The sequence below is a fragment of the Balaenoptera borealis genome, assembly GCF_965194805.1.
Source record: "Balaenoptera borealis genome assembly, chromosome: 21".
NCBI lineage: Eukaryota > Metazoa > Chordata > Mammalia > Artiodactyla > Balaenopteridae > Balaenoptera > Balaenoptera borealis.
The window spans coordinates 6,399,756-6,419,827 of NC_138880.1; the positions used below are offsets into that span (position 1 = coordinate 6,399,756).

At 34.7% G+C, this 20,072-nt stretch overlaps 1 protein-coding gene across 1 annotated transcript in view; it reads right to left on the reverse strand.

Annotated features, from left to right (window-relative positions):
- Window positions 1-20,072, reverse strand: part of ADAM2 (ADAM metallopeptidase domain 2) — a 101,495-nt gene that overhangs the window by 24,105 nt on the left and 57,318 nt on the right. The window contains exons 10-13 of the mRNA XM_082374770.1: window positions 18,499-18,676; window positions 14,082-14,180; window positions 13,773-13,968; window positions 7,288-7,393 (exon numbers count right to left, since the gene is read on the reverse strand). Of these exons, the coding sequence (XP_082230896.1) occupies window positions 7,288-7,393; window positions 13,773-13,968; window positions 14,082-14,180; window positions 18,499-18,676 (579 nt within the window). The remainder of the gene's footprint in view (window positions 1-7,287; window positions 7,394-13,772; window positions 13,969-14,081; window positions 14,181-18,498; window positions 18,677-20,072) is intronic.

Sequence of the window (20,072 nt, forward strand, 5' to 3'; positions counted from 1 at the left end):
GGAATAATGTCAATTAGGTGACTGAAAATTAAGGGTCTGAGCACTAAAATGTGCATATAAACTTCACCCTAAATCCTAGATTACCACTGCACTAAGCATGTGTGGTGAAGACTCCAGGAAGTTCAAAAAAGGATCTGAGGGAGTCAGGATCAAGAAAGTTGAACAGGAAGACCCTGGGCTCACCTCCCAGGAACACACCACAACCACAACTACATATAGAGCGACTCTCTCTGAGAATAACCTGAAGACTAGCCAATGGCTCTTTTACAACCAAGGAGAGATATCTATAACTATATCTATCTATCTATCTATCATCTATCTATCTATCTATCTATCTATCATCTATCATCTATCTATATAGATATATAGAGATATCCTACGAAGATGGGTAGGAGGGGAATAGAAATGATGTAGTCAGGACACACACACCTGGTAGTTGACCCAGAAAAGGAGGGTGATATCACAAGATCAGGGATCCTTTCTAAGGAATGAGAGGTTGAGCCCCACATTGGCTCCTCCATCCGTGGGGTCTGTGATTGAAAAGATGAGCCCCCTTGACTGGTTTTGAAAACCACTGGGACTTATGATCAGGAGAACCACAGAGCTGTAGGAAACCAATATGTCACTCTTAAAAGGCACATGCACAGACTTGTTCGATCCCAGTCCCAGTGCAGAGGCAACAGATTGAAAAGTACTGATGCTCTAGTTGGCTTGCTAAGACTAGCCTAGCATGCTCTCTAGCTTGCATCTGATGCTGGCTCCAGCCCCTCTTGTTCCAACCTGCCCCCTCCAAGGTGGTGGCTGTCATCATGCTTCATGGAAGCCTCACACCAGCCTTTGACTCCAGCCCCTCCAATTCCAGTCCCACCCCCTGCCAAGATGGCAACCACTGGTGTGCCTGGGGAGAAACCACAGCTTGCACTGGGTTCCAGCTCCAGCCTCTCTGGCACCAGCCTTCTCACCCACCAAGGTGGTGGCCTTCAGCGCTCCTTGGGAGAAGCCCTGGCTCATGCTGGGCTCTAGCTCTAGCCTCCCCCTGGCTCCAGCCCACCTCCACCAAGGCAGTTGTCCCAGCACACCCTGGAAAAAGCCTAGCCTGCACTTGTTTCATATCTAAAGCCACTCACCAAAGCCACTGGGTATATGCATTCTGCATAGGGATGCTCCCACACGGGACACACTTTCAAGACTGGGATAGGTAAGGGTTTTGCCTAATTTAACAGAGACAAACAGAGAAAGTCAAACAAAATGAGAAGACAGAGAAATAAGTTCCAAATGAAAGAAAAAATAAAACCCCAGAAATAAACCCTATGAAATGGAGATAAGTAATTTACCTGACAAAGAGTTCAAAGCAATGGTCATAAAAATGCTCACCAAACTCAGGATGAAATAGAGGAACACAATGAGAACTACAACAAAGACTTAGAAAATATAAAAAACAACCAGTCAGAGCTGAAGAAAACAATAACTGTAATGAAAAATACACTAGAAGGAATCAACAGCAGATTAGGTGATACAGAATAATGCATAAATGACATGGAAGAAAGAATAGTGGAAATCACCCATACAGAAAAGCAAAAAGCAAAAAACAAATAAATAAATGAGAATAGTTTAAGGGATCTCTGGGACAAGATCAAGCATACTAACATTTGAATTAAGGGTTCCCAGAAGGAGAAAGAGTAAGAAGGGAGCAGGAAAAGTGTTTGAAGAAATAATGGTTGAAAACTTCCCTAACCTGAAGAAGGAAACAGATATCCAGGTCCAGGAAGAAGAGTGTCCCAAACAAGATGAATCCAAAGAGATCCACACCAAGACATATTATAATTATCAATAAAATGGCAAAAGTTAAAGATAAAGAGAGAATTTTAAAGGCAGCAAGAGGAAAACAAAGAGTCACATACAAGGGAACCTTATAGGCAATCAACTGATTTTTCAGCAGAAATTTTGCAGGCCAGAAGAAGGGAGTGACATAATGTATTTAAAGTGCTGAAAGAAAAAACCCTGCACCCAAGGATATTATACCTGACAAGATTATCATTCATAATTGAAGGTGAGATAAGAAGTTTCACAGGTAAGCAAAAACAAAGTATTCATCACCATTAACCCAACCTTACAAGGTGAATTCTACCAAACATTTAAAGAGGAGTTAATGCCTATCCTTCTCAAACTATGCAAAAAAAGGTAAGAGGAAGTAATACTTCCAAGCTTGATCTACAAGCCCAGAATCACCAAAACAAGACAGACACCACAAAAAGAGAACACTATTACCTATGAACACAGATGCGTAAGTCCTCAACAAAATATTAGCAAACCAAATTCAACAATACATTAAAAGTCTCATATATCATGATCAAGTGGGATTTATTCCGGGGATGATAGGATAATTCAATATTTGCAAATCAATCAATGTGATATACTACATTAACAAAACAACAAATAAAAATCATATGATTGGGACTTCCCTGGCAGCCCAGTGGTTAAGACTTCACCTTCCGATGCAGGGGGTGCAGGTTTGATCCCTGGTCAGGGAGCTAAGATCCCACATGCCTCGTGGCCATAAAAACATAAAACAAAAGCAATATTGTAACAAATTCAATAAAGATTTTAAAAATGGTCCACATCAAAAAAAACTTTTTAAAAAATCATATGATCATCTCAATATATGTAGAAGAAGCATCTGACAAAACTGAATATGCATTCATGATAAAAACTCTCATCAAAGTTGGTATAGAGGGCACATACCTCAACATAATAAAAGCCATTTATGACAAACCCACAGCTAACATTATACTCAATGGTGAAATGCTGAAAACTTTTCCTCTAACGTGAGGAACAAGACAAGGATGCCCACTCTTGCCACTTCTATTTAACATTGTATTGGAATTCCTAGCCACAGTCCTCAGACAAGAAAAAGAAATAAAGTGCATTCAAATTGGAAGGGAAGAAGTAAAACTGTCACTATTTGCAGATGACATGATAGTACAATATAGAAAACCCTCAAGACTCCACCAAAAAACTATTAGAACAAATAAATGAATTCAGTAAAGTTGCAGGATACAAAATTAAAACAGAAATTTGCTGCATTTCTATAAACTAATAATGAACAATCAGAAAGAGAAATCAAGAAAACATTCCCATTTACAATCAAATTAAAAAGAATAAACTACCTATGAATAAGTTTAACTAAGGAAGTGAAAAAAATGTATTCTGAAAAGTATGACATTAACTAATTGAAGAAGACAAAAATGAATGGAAAGGTTTTTCATGCTCATATGTTATAAGTATTAATATAGGTAAAATGTCCATACTACCCAAAGCAATCCACAGATTCAAGGCAATCCCTATCAAAGCAACCATTGCATTTTTCAAAGAAATGTTTTTAAAAATCCTGAAATTAGTATAGAACCACAAAAGACCCTGAATAGCCAAAGTAATCTTGAGAAAAAACAAAACTGGAGGCAACTGACTTCAAATTATTGCTATAGTAATCAAAACAGTATACTACTGACATAAAAAGACACATAGATCAATGGAACAGAATACAGAGCCCCCAAATAAAACCACACACATATAGTTTATTAATCTATGACAAAGGAGACAAAACAGTGTCTTCAATAAGTGGTACTGGGAAAACTAAACAGCTACATGTAAAAGAATAAAACTAGAACATTTTCTCACGTCATATTAAAAAATAAACTCAAAATGGATTAAAGACTTAAATGTAAGACCTAAAACCATAAAACTGCTAAAAGAAAACATAGGCAGTGTGTTCTTTGACATTGATCTTAGCAATATACTTTTTTGATCTGTCTCCTCAGGCAAAGGCAACAAAAGCAAAAATAAACAAATGAGACCCGATTGAACTAAAAAGATCTGCACAGGAAAGGAAACCATCATCAAAACGAAAAGGCAACCTACTGAATGAGAAGAAGATACTTGTAAAGGGGTTAATATCCAAAATATATACAGAACTTATACAACTCAATAAAAAAACAACTCCCCAAAATCAATTAAAATATAGGCATAGGACCTGAATAGACATTTTCCCAAAGGCATACAGATGGCCAACAGGTACATGAAAAGACATTAAACATCACTAATCATGAGGGAAATGCAAATCAAAACCGCAATGAGATATCATCTCACACCTATCAGAATGGCTATTATCAAAGAGACCAAAAAAAAAAAAAAAAAACAAGCGTTGGTCAGATGTGGAGAAACTGTCGGTATGAATGTAAATTGGTACAGCCAAATGGAAAACAGTATGGACTTTCCTAAAAAAAAAAATTAAAGTAGAACTACCATAAACTCCAACAATTCCACTCCTAGATATTTATCTGAAGAAAATGAAAACACTACCTCAAAGAGATATATGTACCCCAATGTTCATAGCAGTATTATTTAAAATAGCTAAGATATGGAAGCAACCTAAGAACCCAGCATTGGATGAATGGATACAGATGTAAGATATATTTATATTATTTGTATATTATATATGTAATAGAGTATTACACAGCCACAAAAAAAAGTGAAATGTTGCCATTTGCAAGAACATGGATGGACCTGGATAGTATATTGCTTCATGCTTCGTGAAATAAATCAGACAGAGAAAAACAAATATTGTATGTTTTTACTTATATGTGGAACCTAAAAATAAAACAAACAAACAAATATAACAAAACAGAAACAGACTCACAGATACAGAGAACAAACTAGCAGTTACCAGAGGGGAGAGGGGTATGGAAAGCACAAAATGGGTGAAAGGGATTAAGAGGTACAAACTACCAATGGCAAAATAAATAAGCCAAAGGGATGTAACATACAGCATAGGGAATATAGTCAGTATTTTATAATAACTTTGTATGGTGTGTAATCTATAAAAAATATTGGATCACTATGTTCTACATCTGAAACTAATATAATGTTTGTAAGTACTTATACAGAAAATCATAAATGTATGCAAAGTTTCCATTATGTATTACTCATAGTATCCAATATAAAGTCAAAAAATTGCTATGCATGCCAAAAAAGTTAAAATGTGATATAGGTGCAAATAAAGCACTAGATATCAATATCCAAATGACCCAGATATTGCAATTAGCAGAGAAGCACTTTATAGCAGCTAATATAAAAAGATCAATGGTTTAAAAGAAAATATAATCATAACAGCTAGAAAGCTTCCTTTAGTCAGTATATGCTTTAGCAGTTATGAAACAAACTTTTGTGCTTCTGGGCTTGAGCATATGAAAAAGCAACTTATGAATGTAAGATGTATTTTGTATATATTTGTGGTGTCTGATTGGAAATAAAATTATCACTATAAGTTCACGTTTTAAAAACAGAGATATAATACGTGGATATAGAAATAAATGTGACACATGTATGCTCTAGCTTTGTTGTCTGAGAAGACTTAGAGATAATGGAAAACGGCAGAAATAAGCACACCTGGTTCTCAGATGTTTACTAAATACTCTTCTCTACTAAAAGGAATCTGGGCTACTTAGAGAAACAGCTGAATCCAGAACAAGGGTAGGAAAAATATAACAGGGGCCAGAACATCTTTTTCTGTGCTGGAAAAATGTGTAAGTTTTTAAAGTGTCATACAGACTTTTGAAAAGAACATTGTGGCCAGCTAAAAGAAACTCTCACTAGCCAAAATTGAGACAATTTGAAAAAGTAAGCGTTAAAATAAATGATAGTAATATATTCTATACTATTGAGTCAAATAACAATTGCTGAGTCTGAACTGACATAAATAAATACACAAACATAAATAAATAAATAAATAAATAGAATACTTCTTTCTACAATACATTTCTAGCTTAAAGGGGGAGGCAATAATGGAGTTAGAAAATCATCAGTGAACCTTAATACTAGTGGGTGAAAGTTCAAAGAAGAACAGAATATGTCCATGGTCTCAATATTAACTCCCCCCAGATTACACGTTAAACACAAAGGGAAAGAGCAACTTTACAATAGAGACCTAAAGAAAATTAACTTTACCAAATAATTTAACTTAAAATATCCAACATTGAGAGAAAATGGCATGTACCTTTTAAAAATTGCACTAGACGGTACAACACCACTTCAGTGGCAAGCTTGCCAAAATTTATGACATGAATCTAATGATGAAAAATATCAAACAAACCCAATTTGAGGAAAATATTACAAAATAATTGGCCTGTAGTATTTTTTTTTTTTTAAAACCAGGAAAAGAAATGGAAACAAAAAGAATGTTCTAGATTAAAGTTTAACAAACTTGTGGCTCTGGATTTGCTCCTGAACAAGACAAAAGACCTATAAATACTTTATTGAGATAATGAATGAAGTTTTATTGAGAACTGTGGTTGACAGCTACAATAGAGCCATTAAAAAAAAAAAACCTTCGTTCTCAAGAAAACACAATGATTTATTTAAGGATAATGAAACATAGTAACCAATTTACATTCAAATGGTTTAGGAAAATCATTTTGAAGGGAGGAAAGGAGAGGAGAGTTAGAAAAACAGAAGGATAAAGCAAATGGGCAAAATGTAAACCACTGAGTAAAGGCTATATGAAAGTCTTTTTGCTATTCATGCAAGCAAGAAATTTTTTACAGAATTTTTATTTTTGCTATCAAACCTAGTTTGAAATAGTATCAAAGTAAAATATTACAGTAACAGCAGCATTCTAGTTCTAGTATATATAATAATCATAGTAGTTAACAATTAACCCTCATATGTGTCAGTCCCATTCTAAGTGCTTTTCATAGAGTATCTAAATTCCACACTAGCACAAGCCCAATGATGTTAGTGAAATTGATATGCATATTTTACATATCAGAAAATTGAGGCACATGTCCAAAGTCACACAAGTAGGTAAGTATTGGGATTAGTATTTGAAACCAAAATGTCTGCTTGTAGAGTATATGTTCTTAAACACATTGCGTTACTTCCTGGATAGTAAAAATTTATGCATTTTTATTAGATCACTATGAAGAATGATCATCCTTTGTAAAATTAAAGTGACAGCATGCAAAATAAAACTGATCAGTCCTTCTAACTAATGGATAATTAATGTACCTATATGTAAATTAAATGCTCTGTGGGATGGTACAAGGGATAGTTTGGATGTGTGAGAAAGATAAGTACAGACGTTCTGTACTTGAGACATTTATAATTTGATTAAATATAGTCTTACTTCATGATCAAGTGACATTTCGCTTACATGTAAAGTAAATTATCTCATGGTATTTTCAAATATAAAGCAATAAATAAAGTTTCTCAGATAGATTTCCTAGAACATACTTAGGATTACACTGTGTGTACCCTGAAGCAGTTGAGCCACAGTTCCCAGATGGATCAGTCTTAGAATTAAGTTGATCAAAACACTCTTGAGTACCAAAACCTGAACCTGAAAAAAAATTTTGTGGTTAGTCATATTGAACTTACATTAATTTAAAATAATTAATGAGTACACTTAAAATTCTGAGATTGTTTATAATATTGCACAAAATAAAAGCATAATACAAAATTGAAAATAAAACCTAGTTTTAAAATCACAAAAAAACTACTTCAATGAAATATTTAAATATTGAAAGCATCTTGTCTACTATCCAAACAGATACCTTAGGATTAACTACAGTATGCAGTTTATCTTCTAATTTTTAGTAAGTCTAGAATTATATAAGTATATAAGAAACTTATTTTAAACAAATAATTGACTTATTGGTCAATAGTGTTTCCATATAAATGTGTTTTCAAGACAAATCATTAAAATAATATCTTATTTTTTTATCCTAATTTCCCCAGACCAAAAATTCTTGGAGTCACAACTCATTTATTTTCATATTTACTATTCAATCCACACACATTATGTGTTTAATTCTCATAAGATTCAGTCCACTTAAAGAGCAGTTTATTTATGATGACTCAATTAATTCTACTCTAGTGGGAGGACTGAGCCAAAAACTTTTGATAGGGAGATTTAACTGTGAAGAAAAACGACACAACATAAGAGGAGCCCCTGTGGACCCATCAGGATCTCAGCTGAAAGTCTTAGAGGCAGGAGTAAACTGAAAATAAGCAGTTGATTTTCATCCCAGAGGTCATTTGGAAACATAGCTATGTGTGAGAAATCAAAATTATAAGCTTAGCTAGGGAAGCAGGCCATTGGACATAAATAAGGCCAAAGTTGGAGGATCTTTTACGACTATAGTGATAAAATTAGAGATTCAGGGGGCCTCAACATATAGTATAGTCCCCTCTTAAGACATTTTCCTGCTTCTAAACATGTGAAGCGAAGGAGATTAAAATATAAAGAGGTGACTTCCAGAAAGCAGAGCATATTTTTCTGCAGTTTCTGCATTGTGATTACATATCTGCCAGGGAAGGAGTCTCAGTAAATATACGATCTCTCAGTTGAAAGCCCTGGAGAGTTATGTCCTAGAAACAAGAGTGAACTAGATATAGACTGAACCTAATCAAAACTCTAACTAAACGTTAACAGTTATTGGTTTCTGATTTAATTAAAGTGATTAGTCTCTTACTTCATATACTTAACAGAAGAAAAAGATGGATGTATCTATATAAGATGCAGTGTCTATATGAGAGAAGCATTTAGAATGAAGACAGTTTCTGTAAGTCAAAAATTGAAGATGAAGACAGTGAAAAAAATTTTAACTAGGAATATGTCTTTATGTAAAATATTCAAGAAAAAATATAAAATAGAGACATCTACATGTAATTGAGTAGGAGAACCATGGTACATATATACTAAAATTAATTACAAAGGATATAAATCTTCAAGGAGGCAATGTATCAAAAATAAATAAATCAAAAAAATTATGGAGAGACAGTTAAATATAAACATAAATTGAAAGTTAAAAATCTGTATAATAATACAGTATTTACACCACAGTTCCAAGACACTCAGGAACACTAAGCAGAATTAATGCACGTACATCCACACAAACACACATTCAAACATATAATCTGAAGACTGCTAAAAAACCAAAGACCAAAACAAATCTTCATGGCTCAAAGAGAAAAGAGACACAATATGACAGATTTTTCTTCAGAAATATGAAAGCCATGTGACAACGGAGTAACCTCTTTAAAATGCTGATGGAAATAGAGGTTCCAATTCAAGATGGCAAAGTAGAAAGATCCCGAACTCACAACTTCCCACAAATACACCAAATCTACAGCTACATATGGAACAATTTCCAGTGAAGAAAACCTAAAAACTGGTGGAGTGACCACTTCACACTGAGCAAACAGGAGGAAAGCCACACTGAAGCAGGTAGACAAGGCTGAGACACAATCTTGCTGTAAACCCACCCTGGCAGTGGCAACCCACAGTTGGGAGGGAACGCAAAACGTGGAGCTCCTCCCTGAGGGGTGAAGTGTTTGGGTCTCACATCAGGCACCACAACTTTTAAGACCTGCACCAGAAAGATGAGCCCCTAAAACATCCGGCTTTGGTAACCAACAGGCACTCACGTGCACGAGACCCACAAGGCTATAGAGAACCGTGAAATGGTTCAGATGTGTGGTTTATGCTCAAGGCTCCTACGAGACTGTAACTACAGGAGAAAGAGTTCTTAACTGGCTACACCCAGGGCACAACAAGAGTCAGCAGTCAGCCCAGTCTTTCCGTGTAGGAGGCCTGTCAGCTTATCTTAGTAGCTGCGGCCTGAGGGACAGGCTTCTAATGAAACCCGTGTCTAAGGACCTGCCCTAACCCTCCTCCACAGAGACTTTGGTGGGTGAATGCTAACTTCATGTTCTCACCCTGCCACGCTCCGGAGTGCCAGTATTTCCCAGAGGGGGGCCTTTACATGCATCTTGTGCTCTGGTTTTTATGTGTGGTGCTTCCCAGGGACACCCCGAGATCACCTGGCTCTAGTGGCCAGGGGGGTTTGCGTTCCTGGGTCCCCTGGAATGCTAACAATTAGAAGTTTTTAGCCAGCTCGCAGCCCCAGGTCACAGCACAGACAGCAGGCTAAAATACAGGATTAGTCTTGCTGTGAGAGAGACCTCTTTGCTTGTCCTGAAGCTCTGGCCTGAGGGGATGGCATCTGATTTGGGTATATAAAGATAAAATAAACAGGGTGCGGGGTGGGGTGGGGGGAAGATTCTGTGTCTCTGGTGGAATCCTGGCTGAAACAGTTGTTAAGACAGAGGGCTCAGTGCTGTATTAATTTGGGGATATTTTCACCTTTCCTCAGTGGCATGGTAGCCAAAAGCCAGCAGCCTTACAGCTAATGAAGAGGTCTGACCTATTTTGAGCTTTGTTAAAAGCACCAGAGCACAGTCTGAACATTTTCCAAACTTTCACTTACCTAGAAAATCTCTGTTCCCAGGATGATTTTGTTATTTGGTTTGAGTTAGAGCTCAGCTCAGTGGGAAAAAGAGCCTTACACTCAGGGAATTACTGAAATAATAGTAATATGACAGCAACATTACAGCAGTTGAGGCAAAACAAGAGCCTGCTGGGAATTTAAAAGGAAACCTTGGAGAACTAGATGATCATAAGGAATGTTGAAAAGCTTAATACATAAATGGATCTAAAAAGATGTACACATGCCAAGAACAATCCTGAAGAAGGGAAGTCCCCAGTCACTCTTCTCTGGATTATATTTAGGTCCCGAACAAGCAAGAAGTGAAAGCTATGGCGGTTTTGCAAACTGCCTGAAGCTTGAAACTTGAAGCTATCCTTGGCATAGGGTAGAAAATAAACAGTCGAGGCATTGAAGGGTATCTGATGGGTTATTGGCTTGGCACTAAATTGTACTAATTTGGAGTTATCCCTAGGAAGCCTGGCTTAAAAATAAAAACAAGAACTTGGGAGAAAAAAAAAAAAAAACTGTCAAAGAACTCAGTAGATGCACACAGCACGGAATACAGAACCTGAAAAATTATTCCAGGAAAGTCCTAAACAAATAAGCAGTATGACAAACAACAACAACAACAAACCTTAGAGAAATCTGAATCAAAATCGTTAAAATATATTGTTTAAAATTTCTAGTTTTTTTTCTAATTTACACTATATGCAAAAAGATGAAATTACGCTACATATCCAGAAAAAAAAAAAAGTCAACAGAAAATGTCCTCAGAGATCCCCAATTTTGAATCCAGTAGACAAAGCCTTAAATTAGCTATTACAAATATGTTCAAGTTACAAATATGTTCAAATTACTAGGGGAAACCACCTCTTAAAAACGAAACGGGAAATACTAATATAGACTTCTAAATAAAAAAGGGAACCAAATATAAATTCTGAAGTTGAAAACTGTATTAACTAAAATGAAAAACTTCGCTACAGAAATTTTAAAATCAATAGATTTAATCTGGCAGGTTTTACTGACCTGAAGATAGGTCAATGGAGATTATCTAGTATGAGGAAAGAAAGAAAATCAAATGATGAAAATAGTTTCATGGACCAGTGGGACAACATCAAGCATATGAAATACTGGCACGTAGGGATTCCAAGACTGAGGAGAAAACAGAAAAGGGCAGGGAAGTATTTTAAGAAATAATGACTGAAAGCTTTTCAAATTTAATGTATATTTATATCTATATCTATAAATAGATATAAAAATATATAGATATATTTTAGAGATATATAGATATATAAAAATAAATAGATATAAAAATAGATATAAAAATATCTATATTTTTACAAGAAGATTTCTTTAAAAACTCCACATGGAATAATCTTAAAGAGATCCACAGATCATGGTCAAATTGATTCCACTCTTCATTAAAGACAAGGAGGCCAGGTGACAGTAGGATGATATCTATAGGGTTTTGAAAGGAAAAGCCTAAGAATTCTATATTTGGCTAAACTGTCCTCAAAAAATTAAGGGAAAAATGATAGCATTCCAAGATAAACACAGTGAGAGAGAACTCATCTTTAGCAAAGCTTTCCAGCAAGACCTACTAAAGTGCATCCTTAAGGCTGACATCAAAGGACACTAGGAGGTAACCAGGATCTACATGAAGTAACACAATGCTAATATAGTAAACTATCAAATAAAGTAAAAGAAAATATAATAGATAGTATAAACATATCTATTGTTTGGACTCTCTTCTATAGACTTTAAAAGATAATTGCATAAAACAATTATTATAAAACTTTTTCATTAGGCTTATATAAAGATGTAAGATGTTTGACAGAAATAGAACAAGGGATGGGAAAACAGAGGTATATATATGCTTTTTGTTTACTTTTGATATGAATTCAATATTAATTGAATGTCTTAAGATAGTAATTGTAACACCCACGCAAACCACTCAGAAATAACTAAATATATATAGTAAAAGAAACCACAAAGAGATTAAACTATTACACTAGAAAATATCTATTCAATACAAATGAAGAGGTTACTGAGGAATAGAGGGTAAAGTATAAGATATACTGAAAACACATAGCAAAATAGCAGATGAAAATACTACCTTACTTACATGAATAGATTAAACACTTCAGTCAAAAAGAAGAGATTGAGAGAATGTATTATAAGACATGATCCAACTATATGATGGTTGGAACAGTTAGGCAGATTGGGCAAGGCAGTGATCACCTAAGTCCAATTAGGCAATTATATGGGCCAAGGCTGATGTACAGTTTTATTCTGGGTTCACCTCGTTATCTTGGGTGTGACCCTTGTACCCTAATAACTGAGAGCCTTGCAAACATTTATCTTCTCTTCACTGAAAGTTTGCCAGGGATAAATATATGCCATTTAGTCTCAGCATAGCTTCCTGGCCTACCAACACAGGCACTTCAAAATGTAGCAAAAGGTTCTGGAGGAAGACTAAGATTTTTTTTTTAAGGCAAAATTCCTCTACCATTTGGTCTTTGATCATCTTGTGACTGCAAGAAAATTCGTAATGCCTTTAAAATTTTTTTTTAATCTATTAAATTGACCAAGTTTCTGAGCAGCTTTTAAGTTCCAAAGATGCGGATACCTCATGGAAAAATGGCCTATGGTTTTGACAGCCCCTCCCCTTCAATTCCAACTGCTAAAACTTTTCTATTTTATCTTTCTTTTTTCTTGAAGATCTTTAGGTAAGGCAAGCTTGATCTTCAACTTTCAGAGTCTGCATATGTCCCTAGGAACATAAATGGCTGTCAGTTGTTCCCTAAGATAGGCAAAGTTTCTCTCCTGTGGAGATTTAAATTAGTTGTCTTTGGTTTCATTGTACTCTAAAGCCTTTAAAAATATCATCAATGCAATACACCTTGATTTTTTTAGTCATTTTCTTGTAGTTGCATCGTCACTTCTTGCTACATCCTTTCCCTAAATTGAATATTGAACACAGGTTTTATATTTAATGTAATTGCTAAATATGTAAATATCAATACATATTACTATTTATTTTCCTATCCTTTGTTCTTTTATTTACTCTGTTCTTGCCTTCTTTTGGGTTAATCAAATACATTAATTGCTTTTGTTTTTCTCCCCTTTATTAGTTTTTAGTTTCTAATTATTATATTATTATTATTCTATTTATCTTAGATTATAAAACAAATACTTGACTTACACCAATTCTTTATTTCTCTGAGTGCTGCCTTTTATTGGAATGATTGAGTTTTGTTTCAGTTTTTTTTTTTCCTGGTGATACTATCTTTTTCTATTTTTATACCTCTAGAGGTTAATATATTTTTGATATATTAATAGCTTCATTTCATAATATCCTTTGTCTTTTCTAATATATATAAAGATATGTATGTTAGTCAGTTTCCAGAAAAATACATATACAGAAAATCAAATTATGATAAATACCTTCACCAAATATTTCCGAACATTGTTTTATCCCATTCATACATCTTCCGTTCACACAGACCCATTGATTCTCTGCACATGGATGCCCATCCTGGACATAAAGGTCTTCTTGACATGCTGCAGATGTACCATTGCAATATTCAGAGAGATCACATTCATCAGTGGAAACCCTACACACTTGTCCTTTTGCTATAAACTGGTGGGGTGAAGTAAATGATATTGAGTAAAGCAGAATGTGAACATTTAAATATTATAAAAAATGATAACATTACTAATGTAGGTAATACAAAATTTTTAAAAGGCTCTTACAGCACAAGCATCACAGCACGGTCCAGTAGCACAAGCTGACCCAACATTGAGTCTGCATGTGGCTTGGTTACAGCATGAGTCTGGCAGAGCTGCACAAGCCTGAAAGGCAAATCAAATGCTCTGAAGTATGTTCCAACTTTTATTTACATTAAATAGATATTTTAATGAGGACAACATATTATATAATATACAGACTGATGCTTAACTTAAATGTTGGCAAACAGAAAAAATAAAACCACTTATTCATTCATTTATTTAACATTTATTGGTCACCTAGTGTGCTAAACCCAGTTCTCTTTATATCAGTAGGTTTGACTATATTCGTAGTAGGATTTTCTGAAGTCCCAGAGTCCAGCAAAGCCAAGACATCGATAACCATAAGTTTATTTGCAGGGGTTGGGGGGAAGGATAAACTGGAAGATTGGGATTGACACATGCACACTACTATCTATAAAATAGATAACAAATAAGGACCTATAGATAACTAATAAGGACTCTCTATACCCACTTTGGTAAGAGTCTTTATCATGAATTGATATTGAATTTTATCAAATGTGTTTTCTGCATCTATTGAGATAATCATATGATTTTTGTCTTTTCTTTTGTTGATGTGGTATATCACATTAATTGATTTGTGTATGTTGAACCATCCTTGTGAACCTGGGATGAATCCAACTTGGTCGTGGTGTATGCTCTCTTTTATGTGTTGTTGAATTTGGTTTGCTAGTATTTTGTTGAGAATTTTTGCATTTATATTTATCAAAGATATTGGCCTGTAATTTTCTTGTTTGGTAGTGTCTTTTTCTGATTTTGGTATCAGGATGATGGTGGCTTCATAGCATGACTTTGGGAATGTTCCCTCCTCTTCAATCTTTTGGAAGAGTTTGAGAAGGATCAGTATAAGTTCTTCTTTGTATGTTGGTAGAATTTGCCTGTGAAGCCATCTGGTCCTGGACTTTTGTTTGTAGGGAGTTTTTTAAATTACAGATTCTATTTCACTTCTAGTGATTGGTCTGTTCAAATAATCTATTTCTTCTTGATTCAATTTTTGTGGGCTGTATGTTTCTAGAAAGTTGTCCATTTCTTCTAGGTTGTTGAATTTATTTGCATATAATTGTTCATAGTTCAACTCTCCTACGGTTTTTTTTTTTTTGGTATTTCTGTGCTATTGGTTGTTATTTCTCCTTTTTCATTTCTTCTTGGTGAGCCTGGCCAGAGGTTTGTCAATTTTGTTCAGTCTTTCAAAGAACAAGCTCTTAATTTTATTGATTTTTTCTATTTTTAAATCTCTATTTTATTTATTTCCTCTCTGATCTTTATTATTTCCTTCCTTCTGCTGACTTTAGGTTTTGTTTGTTCTTCTTTTTCTAATTCCTTTAGGTGGTAGGTTACATTGTTTATTTGAGATTTTTCTTGTTTTTTGAGGAAGGCCTGTATAGCTCTGAACTTCCTTCTAAAAACTGCTTTTGCTGCATCCCATAGATTTTGTATGTTTGTGTTTTCATTGTCATTTGTCTCAAGGTATTTTTTAACTTCCTCTTTGATTTCATCATTAACCCATTGTTTTTTAGTAGCATGTTGCTTAGTCTCCATGTAATCATTTTTTTCTCATTTCCTTTTCTGTGGTTGATTTCTAGTTTCATGCCATTGTGGTCAGAAAAGATACTTTAAATAATTTTTATGATCTTAAATTTGTTGAGGCTTCTTTTGTGCCCTAGTATGTGGTCAATCTTAGAGAATGTTCCAGGTGCACTTGAAAAGAATGTGTATTCTGGGGTTTTTTTGGATGTAATGTCCTGAAAATATCAATTAAGTCTTACTGTTCTATTGTACCATTTAGGATCTCTGTTGCCTTATTGATTTTCTGTCTAGAAGATCTGTCCATTGATATGAGTGGGTTGTGATACTATATATTGGAAACCCTAAAGACTCCACATAAAACTACTAGAACTGATAAATGAATTCAGCTAGGTAGCAGGATATAAATTTAACATACAGAAATCGGTTGCATTTCTTTACACTAATAATGAAATATCAGAAAGGGAATGTAAAAAAAAAAAAAGTCTCTTTTAAGATAGCATCCAAAAAAAAAAAAAACTTAGGAATAAACCTGACCAAGGAGGTGAAAGACTTATATGCTAAGAACTATAAAATATTAATAAAGGACATTGAAGATGATTCAAAGAAAAGGAAGGATATCCCATGCTCTTGGAAGAATTAATATAGTTAAAATGGCCATACTGCCCAAAGCAATCTACAGATTTAATGCACTCTCTATCAAATTACCCATGACATTTTTCACAGAACTAGAACAAATAATCCTAAAATTTATATGGAACCATAAAAGACTCCGAATTGCCAAAGCAATCCTGAGGAAAAAGAACAAAGCAGGAGGCATAACGCTCCTAGACTTCAGACAATACTACAAAGCTACAGTGTGGTATTGGCACAAAAACAGACACAGGGATCAATGGAAAAGAATAGAGAACCCAGAAATAAACCTACACACCTATGGTCAATTAATCTTTGACAAAGGAGTCAAGAATATACAATGGAGAAAAGAAAGTCTCTTTGGCAAGTGGTGTTGGGAAAGCTGGACAGCCACATGTAAATCAATGAAGTTGGGCCATTCCCCCACACCATACACAAAAGTAAACTCAAAATGGCTTAAAGACTTAAATATAAGACATGACACCATAAAACTCCTAGAAGAGAATATAGGCAAAATATTCTCTGACATAAATCATAGAAATAAAAGCAAAAATAAACAAAAGGGACCTAATCAAACTTTCAAGCTTTTGTACAGCAAAGGAAACCATAAACTAAATGAAAAGACAACCAACAGACTCAGAGGAAATATTTGCAAATGATGCAACTGACAAGGGCTTAATTTCCAAAATATACAAACTGCTCATACAACTCAACAACAAAAAAACAAACAACCCAATGGAAAAATGGGCAGAAGATCTAAACAGACATTTCCCCAAAGAAGATATACAGATGGCCAATAGACACATGAAAAGATGCTCAACATAGTTAATTTTTAGAGAAATACAAATCAAAACTACAATGAGGTATCACTTCACACTGGTCTGAACGGCCATCATTAAGAAGTCTATAAATAACAAATGCTGGAGAGGGTGTGGAGAAAGGGGACCCTCCTACACTGTTGGTAGGAATGTAAACTGGTGCATCCACTATGGAAAACAGCAAGGAGGTTCCCCAAAAAACTGAAAATAAAGTTGCCATATGAACCATCAATCCCACTCCTGAGCACATATCTGGACAAAACTATAATTCAAAAAGATATATGTGCCCCTATGTTCATAGCAGTGCTATTCACAGTAGCCAAGACATGGAAACAACCTAAATGTCCATCAACAGATGAATGGATAAAGACGATGTTGTACATATATATAATGGAATATTACTCAGCCATAAAAAAGAATGAAATAATGCCATTTGCAGCAACATGGATGGACCTAGAGATTATCATACCAAGTGAAGTTAAGTCAGAAAGAGAAAGACAGATACCATATGATATCACTTATATGTGGAATCTAAAATATGGCACAAATGAACCTATCTATGAAACTGAAAGAGACTCACAGAATAGAGAACAGACTTGTGGTTGCCAAGGTGGGGGAGGGGAGGGATGAATTAGGAGTTTGGGGTTAGTTGATGCAAACTATTACATAGAGAACAGATAAACAACAAGGTCCTATTGTATAGCACAGGGAACTATATTCAATATCTTGTGATAAACTATAATGGAAAAGAATATAATAAAGAACATATATGTATATATATACATACATATATATATAACTGAATCACTTTGCTGTACAGCAGAAATTAACACAACATTGTAGATCAACTATACTTCAATAAAAAATAAATAAAACTTTAAAAAAAAGAAGACATACTAAGGAAGTGTATGCTCAAGAGGGGAAGTATAAACCTAGGTCAACTCACCTATAGCAGGGGACCGGTACCAGTCCGTGGCCTGTTAGGAACCGGGCCATACAGCGAGAGGTGAGAAGTGGGTGAGCGAGCAAAGCTTCATCTGCCACTCCCCATCACTCCCCATCACTGGCATTACCACCTGAACCAACCCCTGCCCCCGTCCGTGGAAAAATTGTCTTCCACGAAACCATCCCTGGTGCCAAAAATGTTGGGGACCGCTGAGCTATAGGGTTAAGACCTTGAAAATGACCAGTATGAATAATCTACAAACTGCTGAATTCATATACCAATATTTAAGTGTACTCATTAATATAATCCCAATATACATCCTTAAGGTCTTTGTTGAAAAGGAAGTTTGATAAATTAGGTAAAATGGCAGTGTGACAGTATAAAAATTAACTAATAATTTTTGATGTAATTCTGGTGTGTAATCTGCCAAATTAGTACCAACCTCCTGATTCCCACAGTCACATTGTTCTCCTTCTTCGACTTCTCCGTTACCGCAAACTGCCACTTTGAATGTTGGATCTAAACGCGGCTGGTTTTGAAGACACTGGGACTTTGACTTAAGAAAATGCGCAAAATCTTCCATGCTGCAGTTACTAAAGATCTTCACACCACTGGAATGACTAAAAATACATCAAACATCAGATTTTTATGTAACCGTCGCTTCCGTAAATTGACTAACCTCAGAAGAAAAGTCTATAATCTAATGATAAATATAGCTAATATAAAATTACTAAATTTTAAGGCAATAGACTCAAATTCTAGTCATGTGGATTATTACAGGAAAATGTTTTTCGCATGAGGACTATGAAAAACATTAGAGATTTTTGGACAAACTACCAATTTTGGTGTTTTTTGTGGTTGCATCCAGTTTGAATATACTCTTTAATTATATTAACCATAAATAATAGATTTATTATTACATTGCCAACAATTCAGATGATTTCTATCTCCAGAAAACAAAAGGAGAAAAATTGATAGAACTTTAATATTATTGAGAAATAGGCAATGCAAGATGTTTACTCTGTGTGAACTTGTTTATAGAGGGGTACATTTTCTGATAATGAAATTAATGTTGTCATTAGGAAGAGATTATCAATCATAATTTTATCCAATTAGATAATTTATTTGCAGCTTGAATACTTGCACAGATTTGCTGGATGTTCTCATTCTCTATTCTCCCATTTTTCCTTGATAATAGAGCCTCTGATACATGACTTCCTTGTATAATACTTACATTTAGCTTTTGTAAAGCTAGGAGCAGACCATTGGCCTTAAATGAAACCACAAATTTAAGTTATATGAAGTAATGTTTACAGCTGTGCTTTTATCTGCCCTTTTATTCTATTGGCAATAGGCCCAAGTTTCTGGCCATATGGACCTCTATATAAAGTTACTCAACTGTCCTCACGATATGGCACCTAGCTTCAACCTGGGCACCTGATCAAAGAGAGAGTACAGAGAAATTTGCAAACTCTTTAATTATCTAATCTTGAAAGTCACACACCATCAATCTATCATGGTCTATTTGATGAAATCAAGTCACCAAATCCAACCCATACTCAATAGGAGGGAAATTAAACTCTACCTCTTGAAGGGAGAAGTAGCAACAATTTGTGGATGTATTTGAAAACTACCATTCTCTTTTACTTTCATTTTACTTAAAATTAAAAAAAAAAAAAGCTATACTCTGTTCTATCTCAATGTATTTTATTAAACATTTTTTTCCTTAGTCATTGTTTCCAAAGCTCAGATATATTGCTACCTTCGAATGAGCCAAAAAAGCACAGTTTCATAACGACAACTTCTTTATCTAAAGAAACAAAGTTCCTAATTAAAATATTAAAATGTCAAAGAAAGTTGAAATTCGGAAACATATCAGGTAGCATGTCTGACTCGCTGGATACATAGACTGAATAAACCATGGACTACTGATTGTGAGCCCTCAGAAAAATGACAAGTCTTTTGTAAAAAAAATCAGTGTGGGCCATGTATTTTCTATGGATTACAGAAACAAAA